The sequence below is a fragment of the Myxocyprinus asiaticus genome, chromosome 9, assembly GCF_019703515.2.
Source record: "Myxocyprinus asiaticus isolate MX2 ecotype Aquarium Trade chromosome 9, UBuf_Myxa_2, whole genome shotgun sequence".
In the NCBI taxonomy this organism is placed as follows: Eukaryota; Metazoa; Chordata; class Actinopteri; order Cypriniformes; family Catostomidae; genus Myxocyprinus; species Myxocyprinus asiaticus.
In genome coordinates, this window is record NC_059352.1 from 42121978 (window position 1) to 42137859 (window position 15882).

Below are 15882 nucleotides of genomic sequence, written 5' to 3' on the forward strand. Positions count from 1 at the left end.
GACTCCAGTGGTTAAATACATATCTTCAGAAGCGATATAAGAGGTGTGAGTGGGACAGATAACAATACAAGTCCTTTTTCACGATCAATCTCCACTTTTTCTTTTCCAACTTTTGTTTTTGGCAATTCACATTCTTCGCGCATATCGCCACCTACTGGGCAGGGAGGAGAATTTATAGTAAAAAAGGATTTAAATATTTATCTGTTTATAACGCTGAAGACATGGATTAAACCATGAGTCTTATGGATTACTTTTATGCTGCCTTCTTATACATTTTGGAACCCATTCATTTGCATTTTCTGGACCTACAGATCTGAAATGTTCTTCTAAAAATCTTTGTGTTCAGCAGAACTGTGCAAAAACAAAAAAAAAAAAAAAAAAAAAAACAGGCAAAAATAGCCAGTTAGAACAGTAGGATAAAACAGGAGGCTTATTTAGTCAATAATTTGTCCATAATTCATGGAAATCCAGATGTAAACCCCTTTATTCTAAATTGTACTTGCCAGCTACCAGTTGAAGCAGCGATGACAAGTGTGTTGTTGATTTGCACAACAAGAAAAACGCTTCACAAACTATTTCAGGTCACCTGCTGGACAAGTTCAATGTACAAGTTCATGTTGACTGAGTCTGAAGGGTGATTAGAAAGAATCGGGTGTAAAAAAAATGTTAACGCTTAAAATATTGTTTAAAATGATAATTATATGCCTCTGTCACACATACTGTTTATACTTGTTTTAAGTGCATTTGTTTAAAATCACTGCATAATGCACACTCATAATGACTGTTAAAACAAATGTTTGACTATTGCCATGTACATTTACTTGTGTTATAAACTCGGCTAAAAAGAAACATCCCTTTTTCAGGACACTGTATTTTAAAGATAATTTTGTAAAAATCCAAATAACTTTACAGATCTTTATTGTAAGGGGTTTAAATAATGTTTTTCATGCTTGTTCAATGGACCATAAACAATTAATGAGCATGCACCTGTGGAACGGTCGTTAAGACACTAACAGCTTACAGATGGTAGGCAATTAAGGTCACAGTTATAAAAACTTAGGACACTAAAGAGACCTTTCTACTGACTCTGAAAAACACCAAAAGAAAGATGCCCAGGGTCCCTTCTCATCTGCGTGAACGTGCCTTTGGCATACTGCATGGAGGCATGAGGACTTCAGATGTGGCCAGGGCAATAAATTGCAATGTCCATACTGTGAGACGCCTAAGACAGCGCAACAGGGAGACAGGAAGGACAGCTGATCGTTCTCGCAGTGGCAGACCACGTGTAACAACACCTGCACAGGATCGGTCCATCCGAATATCACACATGCGGGACAGGTACAGGATGGCAACAACTGCCCGAGTTACACCAGGAACGCACAATCCCTCCATCAGTGCTCAGACTGTCAGCAATAGGCTGAGAGAGGCTGGACTGAGGGCTTGTAGGCCTGTTGTAAGGCAGGTCCTTACCAGACATCACCTGCAACAATGTCGCCTATGGGCACAAACCCACCTTCACTGGACCAGACAGGACTGGCAAAAAGTGCTTCACTGATGAGTCGTGGTTTTGTCTCAACAGGGGTGATGGTCGGACTCACGTTAATCAAAGAAATGAGTGTTACACTGAGGCCTGTACTCTGGAGCGTGATCGATTTGGAGGGTCCGTCATGGTCTGGGGCAGTGTGTCACAGCATCATCAGACTGAGCTTGTTGTCATAGCAGGCAATCTCAATGCTGTGTGTTACAGGGAAGACATCCTCCTCCCTCATTTGGTATCCTTCCTTCAGGTTCATCCTGACATGACCCTCCAGCATGACAATGCCACCAGCCATACTGCTCGTTCTGTGCGTGATTTCCTGCAAGACAGGAATGTCAGTGTTCTGCCATGGCCAGCGAAGAGCCCGGATCTCAATCCCATTGAGCACGTCTGGGACCTGTTGGATCGGAGGGTGAGGGCTAGGGCCATTCCCCCCAGAAATGTCCTGGAACTTGCAAGTGCTTTGGTGGAAGAGTGGGGTAACATCTCACAGCAAGAACTGGCAAATCTGGTGCAGTCCATGAGGAGGAGATGCACTGCAGTACATAATGCAGCTGGTGGCCACACCAGATACTGACTGTTACTTTTGATTTTGACCCCCCCTTTGTTCAGGGACACATTATTCCATTTCTGTTAGTCACATGTCTGTGAAACTTGTTCAGTTTATGTCTTAGTTGTTGAATCTTTTTATGTTCATACAAATATTTACACATGTTAAGTTTGCTGAAAATAAAAGCAGTTGAAAGTGAGAGGACATTTCTTTTTTGCCAAGTTCATTTGCTCAAAACACTGCATGTTACCAATTGAATGTGATGAAATTGAAATGCTCCAAGAGTGCAAGCAATAAATCAAGTCATTTTTTATTTGTATAGTACTATTCACAACATATAACTTCAAAACAGCTTTACAGAAAATGATGCTTTAACAGAAAAAAAAAAAGCTGGGTAACACTTTATTTTACAGTGTCCTTGTTACACACATGTATTGACTATAGTAATAACAGTCAATTCTGCATAATTACAAGCAACTAACCCTAAGCCAAACCTTTACCCTATAGTAAGTACATGTTGTTAATTGGTAATAATCATTAATTACTTGAGTAATTACACTGTAACAAGGACACTGTAAAATAAAGTGTAACCGAAAGCTGTAATGTCTGCATCAATGTTGTGCGGTTTGATAAACATTATTGTAAATTGTGCCTTAAAATCAACAAATATTTGTATTTAGACCCCCAGTGAGCAAGCTGGCGATCTCACCCAACAAAACCCATCTTCAGTCTGAATCTGCTACCGACAGTTGGGGATGTTAATGAATATTATAGCACAGTATTGACCATTTTTATTTATTTTTATATTCAAAAGGCACACAGAGCGCACCGTGAGTCACAGCAATAGTATTAATATTAGGCGAAGAAAACAAGATCAGTCAAGTTATTTTAAAAGTGATACAGAGGCAAAGATGATATATTTTATATTAAAGATAAGTGAACTCACGTAAGATTAAATGCAAAAGCAAAACAATGCAGCAATATGGAATAAATTATGAAGAGAATCCACATAAGATCAGATAATTTTTAAAGGGTTCGCAAGGCAGTGATGCAGCAATATCATTTACATGTTAAAATAACCCATACGAGTAAAAAAAAATTCAGTTTTTAAGGCATTTGATGCAAATGGAATAAACATCTTCACTGCTGGATTGCAGGATTTCTTCGAGTTCCTTCAGCGTTTAATGTCAGTGGTCAAAACAGCTTTCTGTGGTGTAGTGCCACCGGTTGCTCTGGTTCTGCAACGGCATCTGACACCTGATCTAAAGCTTATATAAGTCTGGGCATTTCTTCATCAGATGATGAAAATAAACAAACAAACAAAAAAGCGCAGTGCAATTCAGCGCGAATGTTCGCTCAAGGTGAGAATGGCTCATTAGGAATCTATTGTTTTGATTCAAAATGTCGATCACAGTAAGAATTCATGCCGAACATTCGCGTTTGCTGTGCAAAGGCCTTTAGTAAGGATGGTGTATTTTAAAAAGCCCTTTAATTGGTGCATGACACCATATTGTCTCCTAATACAGTGCAAGCTGTCTTAATCAGAATATTTACTGAGATGTTACCTCAAAGGTGAAGTCTCTGTCTATCTTTTAATCTGATTATGACAATCAGGTTAATCCATTTACATGATGCTCTGAATAATATCATTATGTTCTTAAGCATGTAAACAGTCACCACCACAATAATCAGTCAAGGAGACCACACGCAAGATATAGAAACATACAGTATTTAATAATCCTTGGACACAAATGACCCAGTCTAACACCAAAAAACTCGCTCCCTAAAAAGATTTATTTTTATACTGGGAACCAATTTGACCAAACTAAAAACATTTGCTTATAAAAAGACAAACTGAATGGCATGATCTCTTACAACTCAATACAAACTGGAGGAGCATGAAAATATGTTTCTCTTGCAATCAATCTACAGGCAAAGAAAATGTGTCCAAAAATTAAAAATAAATCACATAAAAAAAAAAAAGGATCAACGAACTGGGCCAGGCACACAAAAGGAGGATGTGACCATAACTGTAATGTTCCAATTACACTATAAAATGTCATTTATATACAAGTTCATAGAATAAAGTCCCATTGATTCTATTCGTCGTCCTCTTTAACCTTTTTCTTCTTTTTCTTCTTCTTTTCTGTCGTCTATAAATACACACACAAAAAAAAACAAAAAAATTTAGGAATTCCTGAACAATATGTAAAAATAAGCGAGACAATGTTATGTATCAGGGTTGCTGCAGAGATTTCAAAATCAAATTTAAGACTTAAAACACTTTTAAAGACCTGAACAAATCAAATTAAAACAATGTCTAGACCAGAAAAACCATCACAATTTGAAAAGAAATCATGTTTCACTCTTTTACTTAAACGGGCTGGGGCACACATTGAACAAGGCCTTAACACTGCTTATAAAAAAAAAAAAAAAAAAAAAAAAAAAAGGTATCTGCAAGTTTAAAAAAAACTCAAGCCACGTTTTCCACAAATGTAAAAATCACACTAAAAATTGGTTTATGTACCATTATATCAACACATACGAATAGAAGGTCAACCGATATTGGAATCTAATGATACAATAACGTATTGAAAGGCAATGATAGATTAATCTGTCGATAGTTTTTTAAAATTGATAACTTATATTGAATGTGTTAATTTTCTTTTTCTTTCCTTTCTGAGGCAGGGTGGCCCAGACAGAGGCTACAAGAGTCCAAATTTAATTAAATCCCAGATGCAATTTATTATGCATCCAAAATAGCAATAATAAACAGAAAAAAGATCCGATGCATAACGCAGGGCTTTTAACTATTTTTTAACTAATCAAGCCCAAAATAAAACCCTGTGTATTTGGCATGATGTCCCTCACCTCTTCTGCTAGGCTGACTGTAGCCTCTTCTGTCTCTTGCTTTAGCTCTTCCTCGGCTGCTCTTTTCTTTTCTTTTTTCTTCTTTTTCTTTTCTGTCATCTATAAAAGGAAAAGAATCAACATTTACAAAATGCAAGATCTACTTAATACACCATATTTGATTCTAACAGTGCTCTCAAAGAAGGATTTCAATATAGGTCCATATTTCATTACATGGATGAGCATAAATAGCGAACTATTTAAACAACGCTTTTTTTTAAATTTTTTATCAGTTACAGTACTCTACAACAACATTACTCAAAATTCCCATTACTAATTCATTTAATAGGAAAAAGTAAAATCCAGTTCCTAGATAAGCTCTAGTTTAATAAAACAATCCCACGCCACATATTAATGACTAAGTTGTGCAGGATCTAAGAGAATTAAATGCACCGTCAACCTGAGATGAATTTATCTTTTCAACCCCTCTTACCACCTCTGCTGGGCTGACAGCTGTCTCCTCCTCTGGCTTGGGTTCCTCCTCCACTTTCTTCTTCTCCTTCTTCTTCTTCTTCTTTGGTGTCTCTGTTTCTGCCTCACCTGTGATTCATATTCATTAAATGTTCATAGTTGTTAATGTAACTAAAGTACATTTAACATATGTCTGCAAAACCGCATTGTAACGGTGTATGAACACCCACCTTCTGCGGGGGCTTCCTTCTTTGCTTTCTTGGCTTTGACCTCCACGGGCTTGTCTTCCTCGTCACCCTCCTCTACCTCTTCTATCTTCCTCTTTTTCGAGACAGTGGGGAGTGTTGAGTCACCAGATGGGTCGTATATTTTTACATCACTGGCAGGATGTGAAAGAACAGATATAAATCCAGGGTTGTCATGATTACATTGGCTGACAACTGTCATGGAAATAAATTGTGATTAATGATTTATGCCTTTTATGTTAATTACAGATGTTCCACAGAGTAGAATGAAATAATTTTCTAAATAAAATATTTAAACTTGTTTTTGTTTTGTTTTTAATTCTCTTTTGGTCCACTTTAGTTGTGATTCACACACTGACTTGAACATTATATTACAGTTTTAAAAAATTGTATTATTCCTTTCATAGTTTTTTTCCTATATAATTGTGCCAAATTCAGAGAAATACTGTCATTTCCTCTTGAGACAGTAACCTGTAATGGCTAAAAATTTTAGGAATTACACTAATGTGAAAAAGTTAACCTGTGCAAACCACACTATAGACTGAACATTTTTCATAACACAATTTCTGAGATGGTCTGAGAGAGAGACATAAAAAGCATTTTGTGGAATTTTTATATTTGCTTAAAATCCCCATATGTGGATGGCAATATATGCTTGGATTCTAAAGTGCACAATGACTGCAGGTTTAGATCGAATGATCGCAACAAGCCAACATTTATTGATTGCGACAGGTCTATACAATCTTTTCGAATTGTATGGATCAGAAAAATCTCAAAGGTTGTATCTAGGACTGTATTGTATGCCAAAATAAGTTCTTGATGAAAGATATTGCTCACCTCTTGTGTTGATATTTATCAGCTTTTGCCAGAGCTTTGCCTGACCCACTGATACGTCTGATCTGAGACAGAAAATCGCACAAAAACAAGACCTGTTAAGATCAAAGTGTGCTGCTGTTTGCATGATAAAGCAGGGCCAACTTAGCTTTCCCATGAATGAACGGCTGTATAAAACAAAGCTCAGATGAGGTAGTGACTAAAAGACCCACAGGGGATTTTCAGGACTGCGACATGAAGTCATCATCATCACCGCTTGTGACACGTGATCATTGATAAATAAAACTAGGGGATCATCTATGAGCTGCAACTCACCCCTTTCTCCTCTAGGTAGCGTAATCGGACCTCCAGCTTGGCACGGTTTTCTATACCCATCTCTGTATTGGTATCTTCCCCAAGGGCGTCGTAACGGATGGCCAGGGCTGTTTTGGCAGCCAGCATTCTGGAGATCTTGCCCTTGTTCTTGGCTGTGGTCTGCCCCACTAGAGAAGCGTGGTAGATGAGACCGTATTTGGGCGTATCACGTCGGGTTTTCAGTGCGCGGAAAAGTGCTTTCTCCGCCCCGAGAATCTGTACAGTGGACGCAGGGTGTTTTGCCAAGTTCAACAGGGATCCTGATGAGTTTGACAAAACAAAAGTTGAAGAGAGTTCATTATTTCCTAGTAAATTCTGAAATTCCAGATTAACAGAAATAGATCAACAACTGGTTGGTGGTGACCTAGTTGTTTAACATCTGCATCAGTTGAATTGCAAATTGTATTCATGTTTACTAATATTTATTAAAAAGGAATGTAAATTGGTACGTTCCCTTAAAATTACATTTATCAAAATGTAAAAAGTAATCAAATGAACTTGCGTAAAATGTAATCTAAAAGATTACATTAAGAATTACAATTAAATTGTGCAATATTTAATCAGTACCAGATTACGTGCAAGAAGAAATCAACCCAACACTGCTGATTGGTTGCTTTATAGTGTCATCACATTCCTGGCCAATCAGTGCTCACCTGCATGGGATATGAGACGGGCTCCTACCAATTCTCCCACCATGACTGTCAGGTTGGGTGCGATAGCCATCATACGATTCTTCAGGTAATCGTACAGCTGGGTGCGATACTCTGAAATTTCTATCACCTAGAGGTAAAAGAACCCAAACAAAATACATCAATACTCTATAGTCAACATCAAAAATAATATAACCAAACATCAATAATAAATAAAAAAAAAGTGCTAAGCTATATCTTTTTTGCTTATTAGCTCGGTGTATAAGGATCGTTTTCTCTCATTCAACACACCTGGTCGCACAGGTGCATGATGTTGGCGATGTCCTCCTCAGACACCTCTGTTCCCATAGAGATCTCTGCAGCCAGTTTCACCTCTGCCTCAATCTCCTCTGGAAGAATCTCAGACAAGTCCGTCGAGCCCACATTTGTGCGATCACCTACACACAGACACACACAAAGTTTAACCATAATTTTTCATCTGAAGCTGTAAGTTGAAGTTTTATCTTCTGTACAGATGACGCATATGGGTAACTGAGATAAAACATGTACACGCACGCACTTTAATCAACATCAAGATTTTAGCTTAATTTATATTCATTTTTTAGGTGCCTTTTTTTTTTTTTTTTACAAGTTTATCACCATTTTTAAATCACCTTTTTGACTCGATTTTAAATGGTCCTGCAGTGTGACAAATGAATAATAGGACAAATATTCCACACAGTCTCTGCATTGATACAAACACATGTATAATATTTTAAAGAATTAGCAAATTGCTTTTTAATATACAGTGGCAAGAAAAAGTACGTGAATTTGCTGGTTTTTTGCATTAATTGGTCATAAAATGTGATCTCATCTTCATCAAAGTCACAAGTATAGACAAACACAATGTGCTTAAGCTGACAACACTCAAACAACTATAATCTTTCATGTGTTTATTGAACACATCCCATTAAACATTCACAGTGCTGTGGAAAAAGTAAGTGAACCCTTGGATTTAATAACTGGTCAATCCTCCATTGGCAGCAATAACCTCAACCAAGTGTTTCCGGTAGCTACGGATTAGACCTGCACAACATTCAGAAGGAATTTTGGACCATTTTTCCTTACAGAACTGCATCAGCTCAGCCATATTCTTAATATGTCTGGTGTGAATGGTTCTCAAGGTAATTTCACAGCATCTCTGTTGGGTTAAGGTCTGGGCACTCCAAAAGGTGGATTTTCTTTTTTTGAAGTCATTCTGTAGTGGATATACTTCGATGTTTAGGGTAATTGTCCTGCTGCATCTCCCAACATCTACTGAGCTTCAGCTGGCACACAGCCAACCTGACATTATCATGTAGGGTATCTTGATAAACTTGGGAATTATACTGAACAAAAATATAAACGCAACATGCAACAATTTCAAAGACTTTTCTGAGTTAGTTCATTTAAGGAAATCAGTCAATTGAAATAAATTCATTAGGCCCTAATCTAATCTAATCAATGTGTATAGAAAATATATGGGATCTTTTATTTCAGCTCATGAAACGTGGGACCAACACTTTACATGTTGCATTTATATTTTTGTTCAGTGTAATTGTTCCCCTCAATGATTGCAAGCAGTCCATGCCCTGAAGCAGCAAAGCAATCCCAAATCATGATGCTCCCCCTCCACCAAACTTCACTGTTGGCATGATGTTTTCATGTTTGCATGCGGTGCCCTTTTTAGCACTCCCGTCTCCCGTGCAACATGGGCTGTAAACTTATGCTCTTAGATGTCGAGGCTTGCGGATGTTATTTTTTTGTTTTGTTTTTATGGTACTGCATAGGGCTGTCAATTTAAAATGTGAAATTCGTTGAATTTAAGAAAAATACACACATTCAAACGCTAAATCTTCATATTCGAATTCTGGATGTGTTTCATGCACTGGTGATGACTTCAGACCGAGTGCATACTTGCAATAAAAAAAGGCTGGATGAAGCGCAACAAAACACAGTTTAACAGAAACCAGGTGTTTCGAGACACGTTTTAAAGTTCTTTTTAACTTGACACGGCATCTAAAAAAGTGCTCCTGCACGAGACACTGAACAAACAAAAACAAAGTGAAACAAAGACGTTCGTCTAGCGCATTTACATAGAAAAACACATGGTAAACTAGATGTTTGCAAAAGCGTTCAGTTTGAATAGCCCCTTACAGTAAGTGGAGGTCTTTGGCCATTGCATCTTGCTCTCTTATCAGCATTTCTCAGATTAAGCAATGGGTTTGTATGTAAAGGAGTTAAAGTTGGAAATGTGCATTTCGAGATCCTCACGTTTTGTTCCTTTCTGTTGTGTTCCGTCTGTTTGAACAGCCCCTGACCAGGGATCATGAGCCGCTTTACCACAGAGTTCAGCCGAATACCACTGCTAACTGGGAATAATTCTACCCTACATACAGCTATAATTAATGAAAAACACTGTGGTATATTGCTGTTATTATGACGTTTGAGTCTGTGGTAGTATATACTGTGGCACCAGTGCAAGTGTAACACCATGTTAACACAGAACTACCTACTGAAGCGTTTCCCCCCTCGTTTTACTTTTGACTTAAAATGTGAGAATATGAACCGACTAAAACTTTTTCTATTTTTTATTTTATGCAATTTAGTTTAAAATGTAATGTTTTTGTTAACAGCCAAGAAATGTTCTTTGCAATAATATAACATGGTGCTGTATTATATGTATTCAGTGCACCCTCCTGTGGACTAAGGATATATTGTCAATTTAAAAAAAAATCAGCTGACTTTAAAATTCAAATTTAGTTTCTCTGCCCAACTGACAGCCCTAGTACCACATTGTACTTGTGCTACTACTAAACTCCTTTTTGCATCCCGCAGCGTGGCACACGCTTCATATTTCCTTGTCTATCAGACTGACAGGAAGACATTGGTTTACTTGTTAACAGCACCCTCATGTGTGCATAACATGCCCTACGTGATTATCCCATCAAATTACATCTCTGTTGTTTCTTTCTTTAACCTCTCGGTTAATTTTTAACCGATAGTATTAGTCAAACAAATTGTTAATGCTGGTCAATCGGTTAACAGTTTACATCCCTAAAAGCAACAATTCTTGACTGTAGGTCTTCTGAGATCTCTTTTGCAAGTCATCGTCCATGTCAGCAGATATTTCTTGTGAAAAGCAAACTCAAAATGTTTGAGTGCTTTTATAAGTCAAAGTAGCTCTAACCCATACCTCCAATCTCATTTCATTAATTGGATGCCAGGTTTGCCATCTCCTGACTCTAATTAGCTTTTGTTGACATCATTAGCCTAGGGGTTCACATACTTTCCCCCAAATTAAACTGAACTTTTGAATGATGTATTCAATATGAACAACAACTCGCGTTGTTAGTTTAAACAGAATATGTTCATTCATTATATATGTAACTTAGATGAAGATCAAACCAGATTTTAAGACAAATTGGTACATAAATGCAGATAATTCCAAAGGGTTCACATACTTTCCTTGCCACTATAGTTTTAAATGGAGTACAGAGCATCACACTGCAGGACAAAACAAATCCAATCATGTTAGCTACCAATATATCATTGTTCCTAAGGGAAACTTGACTAAGCGGGAATAAAACATTGCTTTTAAGAAAGACAATCATATGTTGCCATCCCCAAAGTTCCATTTCTAGACATTCTGTGAAATGCACAGAAATGCCTGCACTAACCGATCTTGCGGACTGCCTTGCAGTATGCCAGGTTATCTGTGATGATCTTGCCAAGCTCTGGGAAGTGCCAGCCATACCATTCCCTGCAGCGCATGATGTAGTTATTAAGCTCCTTATCCAGGTCATCCAGGAGAGCTGGACAGATGAGGACAGATGAGCAACACAAAACAGAAAGAGCACAAAACAGGCTGACTAGGTAACATTACCCTCAATCCAAAAACGCTCAGTCTGCTAAGCCTATTCTGTATGCAAGTATAGCCTCAATTATAAGTGTAATAAAAGCATTCCTTACAGATAGCTTGAACAATCATTGTGTCCACTTTGTCTGGGCTGAACTTCAGCTTGTAGCGTGAAAGACTGAGGAAAGATCAAAGCAAACCAATCAGTGGCTGAACAAATGCAAGCATGTAAAAATCAGCACAAATTCTGCTCAGGTTGTCTCATTGGTAGTGACGAATGCTGATTAACATCCTCAGAGAAGTAGGTCAGCAGGATATAATCATTGACAGGAGCAAAGAGAAGTTACTGGGGTAAAAAAGCATCAGTTTTTTTATCTTGGGGGATTTGCTACAAACAAAAACTAACCTGTGTGCCAAACCGAGAGACATGGCACTGATCTCTTTGGCAGGCAGACCTGTGATGAGCCCCTCCATTTGATTCCTGATGCCTCTCATGAGCTCAGCCACAGCAGGGCTGTGCACACAGCTCAGGTTAAGCTTGTCCTGCAGGGGGCAACAGAGAGCAAGTCTCAGCAAAAGAAGCTATTTTATTCTAAAGCAACTACATCAACAGTAGGGAACAATAGTGATACAGTCTATCGTTAACTCCTTTCTGGTTTTGATCCTGCAATCTTTGCCTTAACAGCCCTGATTCTAAACCAAAAAGTTACCACTAGCCCTAATGGGGTTTCCAGCTGTCCTAAACACAAGCTCAGATGAGGTAGTGACTTAAAGGTCCACATGATCTTTCAGCAATGTGACACAAAGGTCATCATCATCATAGCTTGTAGTGTTTCACAATGTAAACATCAGTAACAAGACAGATCAGAAATTACACTGGCCTGCCATTTACCTTAATGACTCCTCCTAGTTTAGCATCAGTGATGGCCAGCTGCTCGTGAGCCTCTTTTGCCACAACCTTCTTGAGAACTTTCTTCAGACTTTTACCTATTTTCCCCTCCACCATCGCTGTGGCCGCTGGCATGGACATGAGACAAAAGAATGAGATTGAGCTTTCAGATTCATTTACAAAAGGTTGATATTCTTGTTGTTTAGGAGTCTCATATTTTCAGAAACAGATCAATCATTTAGACACAAAATCAAATCTGTAATAATGTGAATGACTGTGGTCTCAGTGGTAGTGACGAATTACTGATGGGTGACCTCATGCTTGAGTCAGGCATACAGATACATCATAGACACACAGCTGTTGGAAATGTAAACTGCTTCGAGTCCGTCACTGAGCTAATTTACAAAGACACCAGAAAGCCATTTATTGCGAGAAAAATACTTAAGACTTGAAATCGGCATATGCATTTACATGCAATGTTATTGCTTCCAGTTTACTTGCGTATTCATGCAGCTCAGTCAGTAAGCAGCTTTCTCCACAACAACGTTATTTCCCTGTGACGCTTGTGTAATAAGGCATTCGAGAAACACTTCACTATTTTATGCTCTGTAGATTGACTTTATTTCTAGATATACCTTACCTTTCCATCACAATGTGCAGCAGAACTGCGCTGTAATAGTGGGACTTCCCTTTAAACTCTGAAAATACCTCAATGTACTTGAGCGCATATACGCTGCCTTGAGGGACAGTAGTTGATTTTACATTGGTGTGTATAAATAGGTAGTTTATAGTGCATGTGCTTTTCCCACTGTACTCCCAAAAATGAACAGGCTGTGTTGAATTGTTGATATGATGTAGGGCTCCATTCTATGACATTAGTTATCTCAGGGTTACTGCAGAGTTTTTAAAATCAAATTTAAGACTTAACACCTTTTTCAAGACCTGAACAAATAAAATTAATACTGTATCCCCATACAAATACAAATCGACACAATCTCAAAATTAATCATGTATAACAGACTCTTACTTAAACAGGCAAGGGCACACATACAACATGGCCTTAACATTGCTTATCAGTTAAAAAAAAAAAAAAAAAAAGGGTAGGCTATATGCAAGTTTAAAATCCTCAAGACATGTTTTCCACATATATATCACATTAAACTTGGTTTATGTACCATTATATAAATAGATACAAATTAAAAGTCGACCGATATTGGATTGTGCTGATTTTATAATGTGTTGAAAAAAGGCAGTTAGTCTGCCAAGTATTTTTTTTTAATTGGTAGCCTATATTAAATGTTCTTAGTCTTTCCTTCCTGTGATGGGGAGGGCCAGACAGAAGCTACAAGAGTCCAAATTGAATTAAATTCCAGATGCACTTTATGCAAGGAACTTTGCATAACTTTTAACTTTAAAGGCACATTAACTTTGAAATACACCAGGGACTCTTATTTTGAAATGTTTTCGCTTCACTGCTTCCAGCTGCTCATTCAAACAAATAAGGGAAATAAAATGTGCACTCCTACAATAATCTACAATGTATTACAATATAAACAATTAAAAGTAAACATCCCGGATCAGATTGCGCCCGGCCGACCGCGTTGCCTTCGCGAGTATACTTTTCTGACCACGAGCGAACACAAACGTATACGTCACATGCATTCTCGTTTACATGGCGTTTCAGAACACTGCTTTCTGCAAAAACCCTGGAATAAACCAGAATAAAATGTAAATGCCGTCATTAATGCCTATAATGGCCTACAGGTATCAATTCATCACACTGACAACATTACCTGCAAGAGCTTCTGTCGTGTCCTGGAACTTCTCAAAGTGCTTCAGTTTGACACTGAAAGAAACATAACAAAAAGTTTTAAGTGTTTCCACTCCATTTGACCAATGATTTTCCACAAATTTTCCAGTTTTTGCAATTACTATATCATTTTGAGATTCACACACACTTTTATTTATTTTCAGAATCAGCTTTATTGCCAGGTATGCTTACACATACAAGGAATTTGTCTTGGTGACAGGAGCTTCCCGTGCACAACAATACAATACAGCAACAAGACAGAGATAATAATAAAAAACAAAATAAATAAAAATTGAATAGAAAATAAATTATATCTAGAATACACAGTGACATATATATATATATATATATATATATATATATAAAAATACACACACACAGTGCAAATACAAATCTGTTATATACAGTGCAAGGGAATGTAATGGCAGAAGAGGTAGGATGTGTTGGATAAATATAAATGCTGTGTTTATTTTTAAGTACACACAGCAATCAAATATTGTATCCAACACAGAATTTTTTTTTTTAAGATTTATAAATTTTCATGAATTTCTCTAGGCCTGGAAAACATTATTTAAAATGTTCCATTGAACCCTGCGACTGTTTAAAACAATGCAGTTCTGCCATAAATAAAACACTTTATCATATTATAATGTCCAATTTTGAGACAGAGCTGTGGCAAGACTAATATTTCCCCAGAAGTAGAACTTACATTTTGTTGGCTTTTTCTGGTGTCTCAAACTCCTTCCACAAACTGTCCACCTGCTGGAGTTTCTGCTCATCCAGGACCTGCAAAGCAAAAGAAACACGATTGTGTGATTTGATCACAAATGATGAAAGCATACCGACAAAATCTACCCATCTATCATGATTGATATAGCGAGCTAAATAACTCAAGCCTACAAGTTGTCTACATGTGCGACCATGTGGATTCTTTCTCCAGTAGTGACATGCCACATTTAAACTAAATAGCTTCAGAACAAATTGCTTTGGCTGTTAAAATAGCATTCTTGAGCACTTTGAGGTCTTGTGCTATAATTAAATGACACTTTCCACGGCTGGTCGATTAGAAAGTCGTCCTAACTTGACCAGCCAGTGAAAAGCTCAATTCTGAAGACACAACGTGGCTGTGCTGCACTGAAGGCCCGCATGGTACACATTTACCCATGACAAACCGATCTAAATTAAAAACGCTCAGCGACAGAGTTATAAAGGTACATGCCGCAAGTATTCACGAAAAGACTAATAACTTTTCATTTGTGAGGCTTTGACGACGGCTTTGGTCTGAGAGCACTGCTAACAGCTCCGGCTAGCTAATAGTAAGTACAAAACCTATAACTTCTACTTCAAAAAGCGTCATGGTGTTAATTTTCTAAATATAATAAAACATGCTTACCTTGAAAATGGCATAGCCGGCCGCGGTTTCAAATAACACTAACATGTTTAAATTGTTTTTATACTCTAAATAAAGTTTAAGCCGGAGCTCCCCACATTGAGAGCTTTCCGCTACCAAGAGTTTCTCTCCACGAGGTGCACATGAGGACAGTCTGCGCATGCGCAGTACACCAATGTAGTTTGCGCATGTGTGTGCAGTAGTTGGCGGTCTGACTGGAGGAATTTACTCAAATTTACAGTTTATGCATCTAAGAACAGTCTCACCAAGTCGTTACTATTCATATTCATATTAACAGCTGTGTATGTTGATTTTGTTTATGGAATCTTGTGGGCAATGCTGAATGTTCACAGTCCCACTTAGAAAAAAAAAGTCATGAGGAAATGTACACGTGGATTAATGCTGTTTATTCCTTCGTACATTCC

At 37.7% G+C, this 15882-nt stretch overlaps 1 protein-coding gene and 3 non-coding genes across 5 annotated transcripts; all 4 read right to left on the reverse strand.

The window, feature by feature from the left end:
• Nucleotides 1–2372: 2372 nt before the first annotated feature.
• On the reverse strand, nt 2373–15604 carry nop58 (NOP58 ribonucleoprotein homolog (yeast)). Of its 2 annotated transcripts, none has more exons than XM_051707040.1 (15): nt 15461–15604; nt 14777–14853; nt 14051–14103; nt 12261–12385; nt 11775–11911; nt 11482–11546; nt 11190–11324; nt 7783–7928; nt 7495–7621; nt 6803–7101; nt 6491–6552; nt 5639–5787; nt 5434–5537; nt 4959–5057; nt 2373–4240 (listed from the first exon to the last, which is right to left on the reverse strand). In XM_051707040.1, exons 1-15 carry the CDS (start codon nt 15503–15505, stop codon nt 4187–4189), a joined length of 1677 nt encoding a protein of 558 aa, XP_051563000.1. In that variant the 5' UTR covers nt 15506–15604; the 3' UTR covers nt 2373–4186. The 2 variants fall into 2 exon arrangements, with proteins under 2 accessions (XP_051563000.1, XP_051562999.1); XM_051707039.1 differs by having other exon boundaries at nt 5431–5537.
• On the reverse strand, nt 6664–6749 carry LOC127446712 (small nucleolar RNA SNORD11B). Its single transcript, XR_007898241.1, has one exon. It is a non-coding gene; the product is annotated as a small nucleolar RNA SNORD11B (small nucleolar RNA).
• Nucleotides 12113–12197, reverse strand: LOC127446711 (small nucleolar RNA SNORD11B). Its single transcript, XR_007898240.1, has one exon. It is a non-coding gene; the product is annotated as a small nucleolar RNA SNORD11B (small nucleolar RNA).
• LOC127446709 (small nucleolar RNA SNORD70) lies at nt 12528–12618 on the reverse strand. Its single transcript, XR_007898238.1, has one exon. It is a non-coding gene; the product is annotated as a small nucleolar RNA SNORD70 (small nucleolar RNA).
• Nucleotides 15605–15882: the final 278 nt, after the last annotated feature.

Bases quoted from the DNA above. Each gene is read 5' to 3' on its own strand.
- nop58 (XM_051707039.1), bottom strand. From the start codon at position 15,505: ATGTTAGTGTTATTTGAAACCGCGGCCGGCTATGCCATTTTCAAG. The intron at 14,104-14,776 runs GTAAGTTCTACT...TGTTTCTTTCAG, and splicing joins CCAGAAAAAGCCAACAAAAT to TGTCAAACTGAAGCACTTTG. The intron at 6,553-6,802 runs GTGAGTTGCAGC...TTTCTGTCTCAG, and splicing joins GCTACCTAGAGGAGAAAGGG to ATCAGACGTATCAGTGGGTC.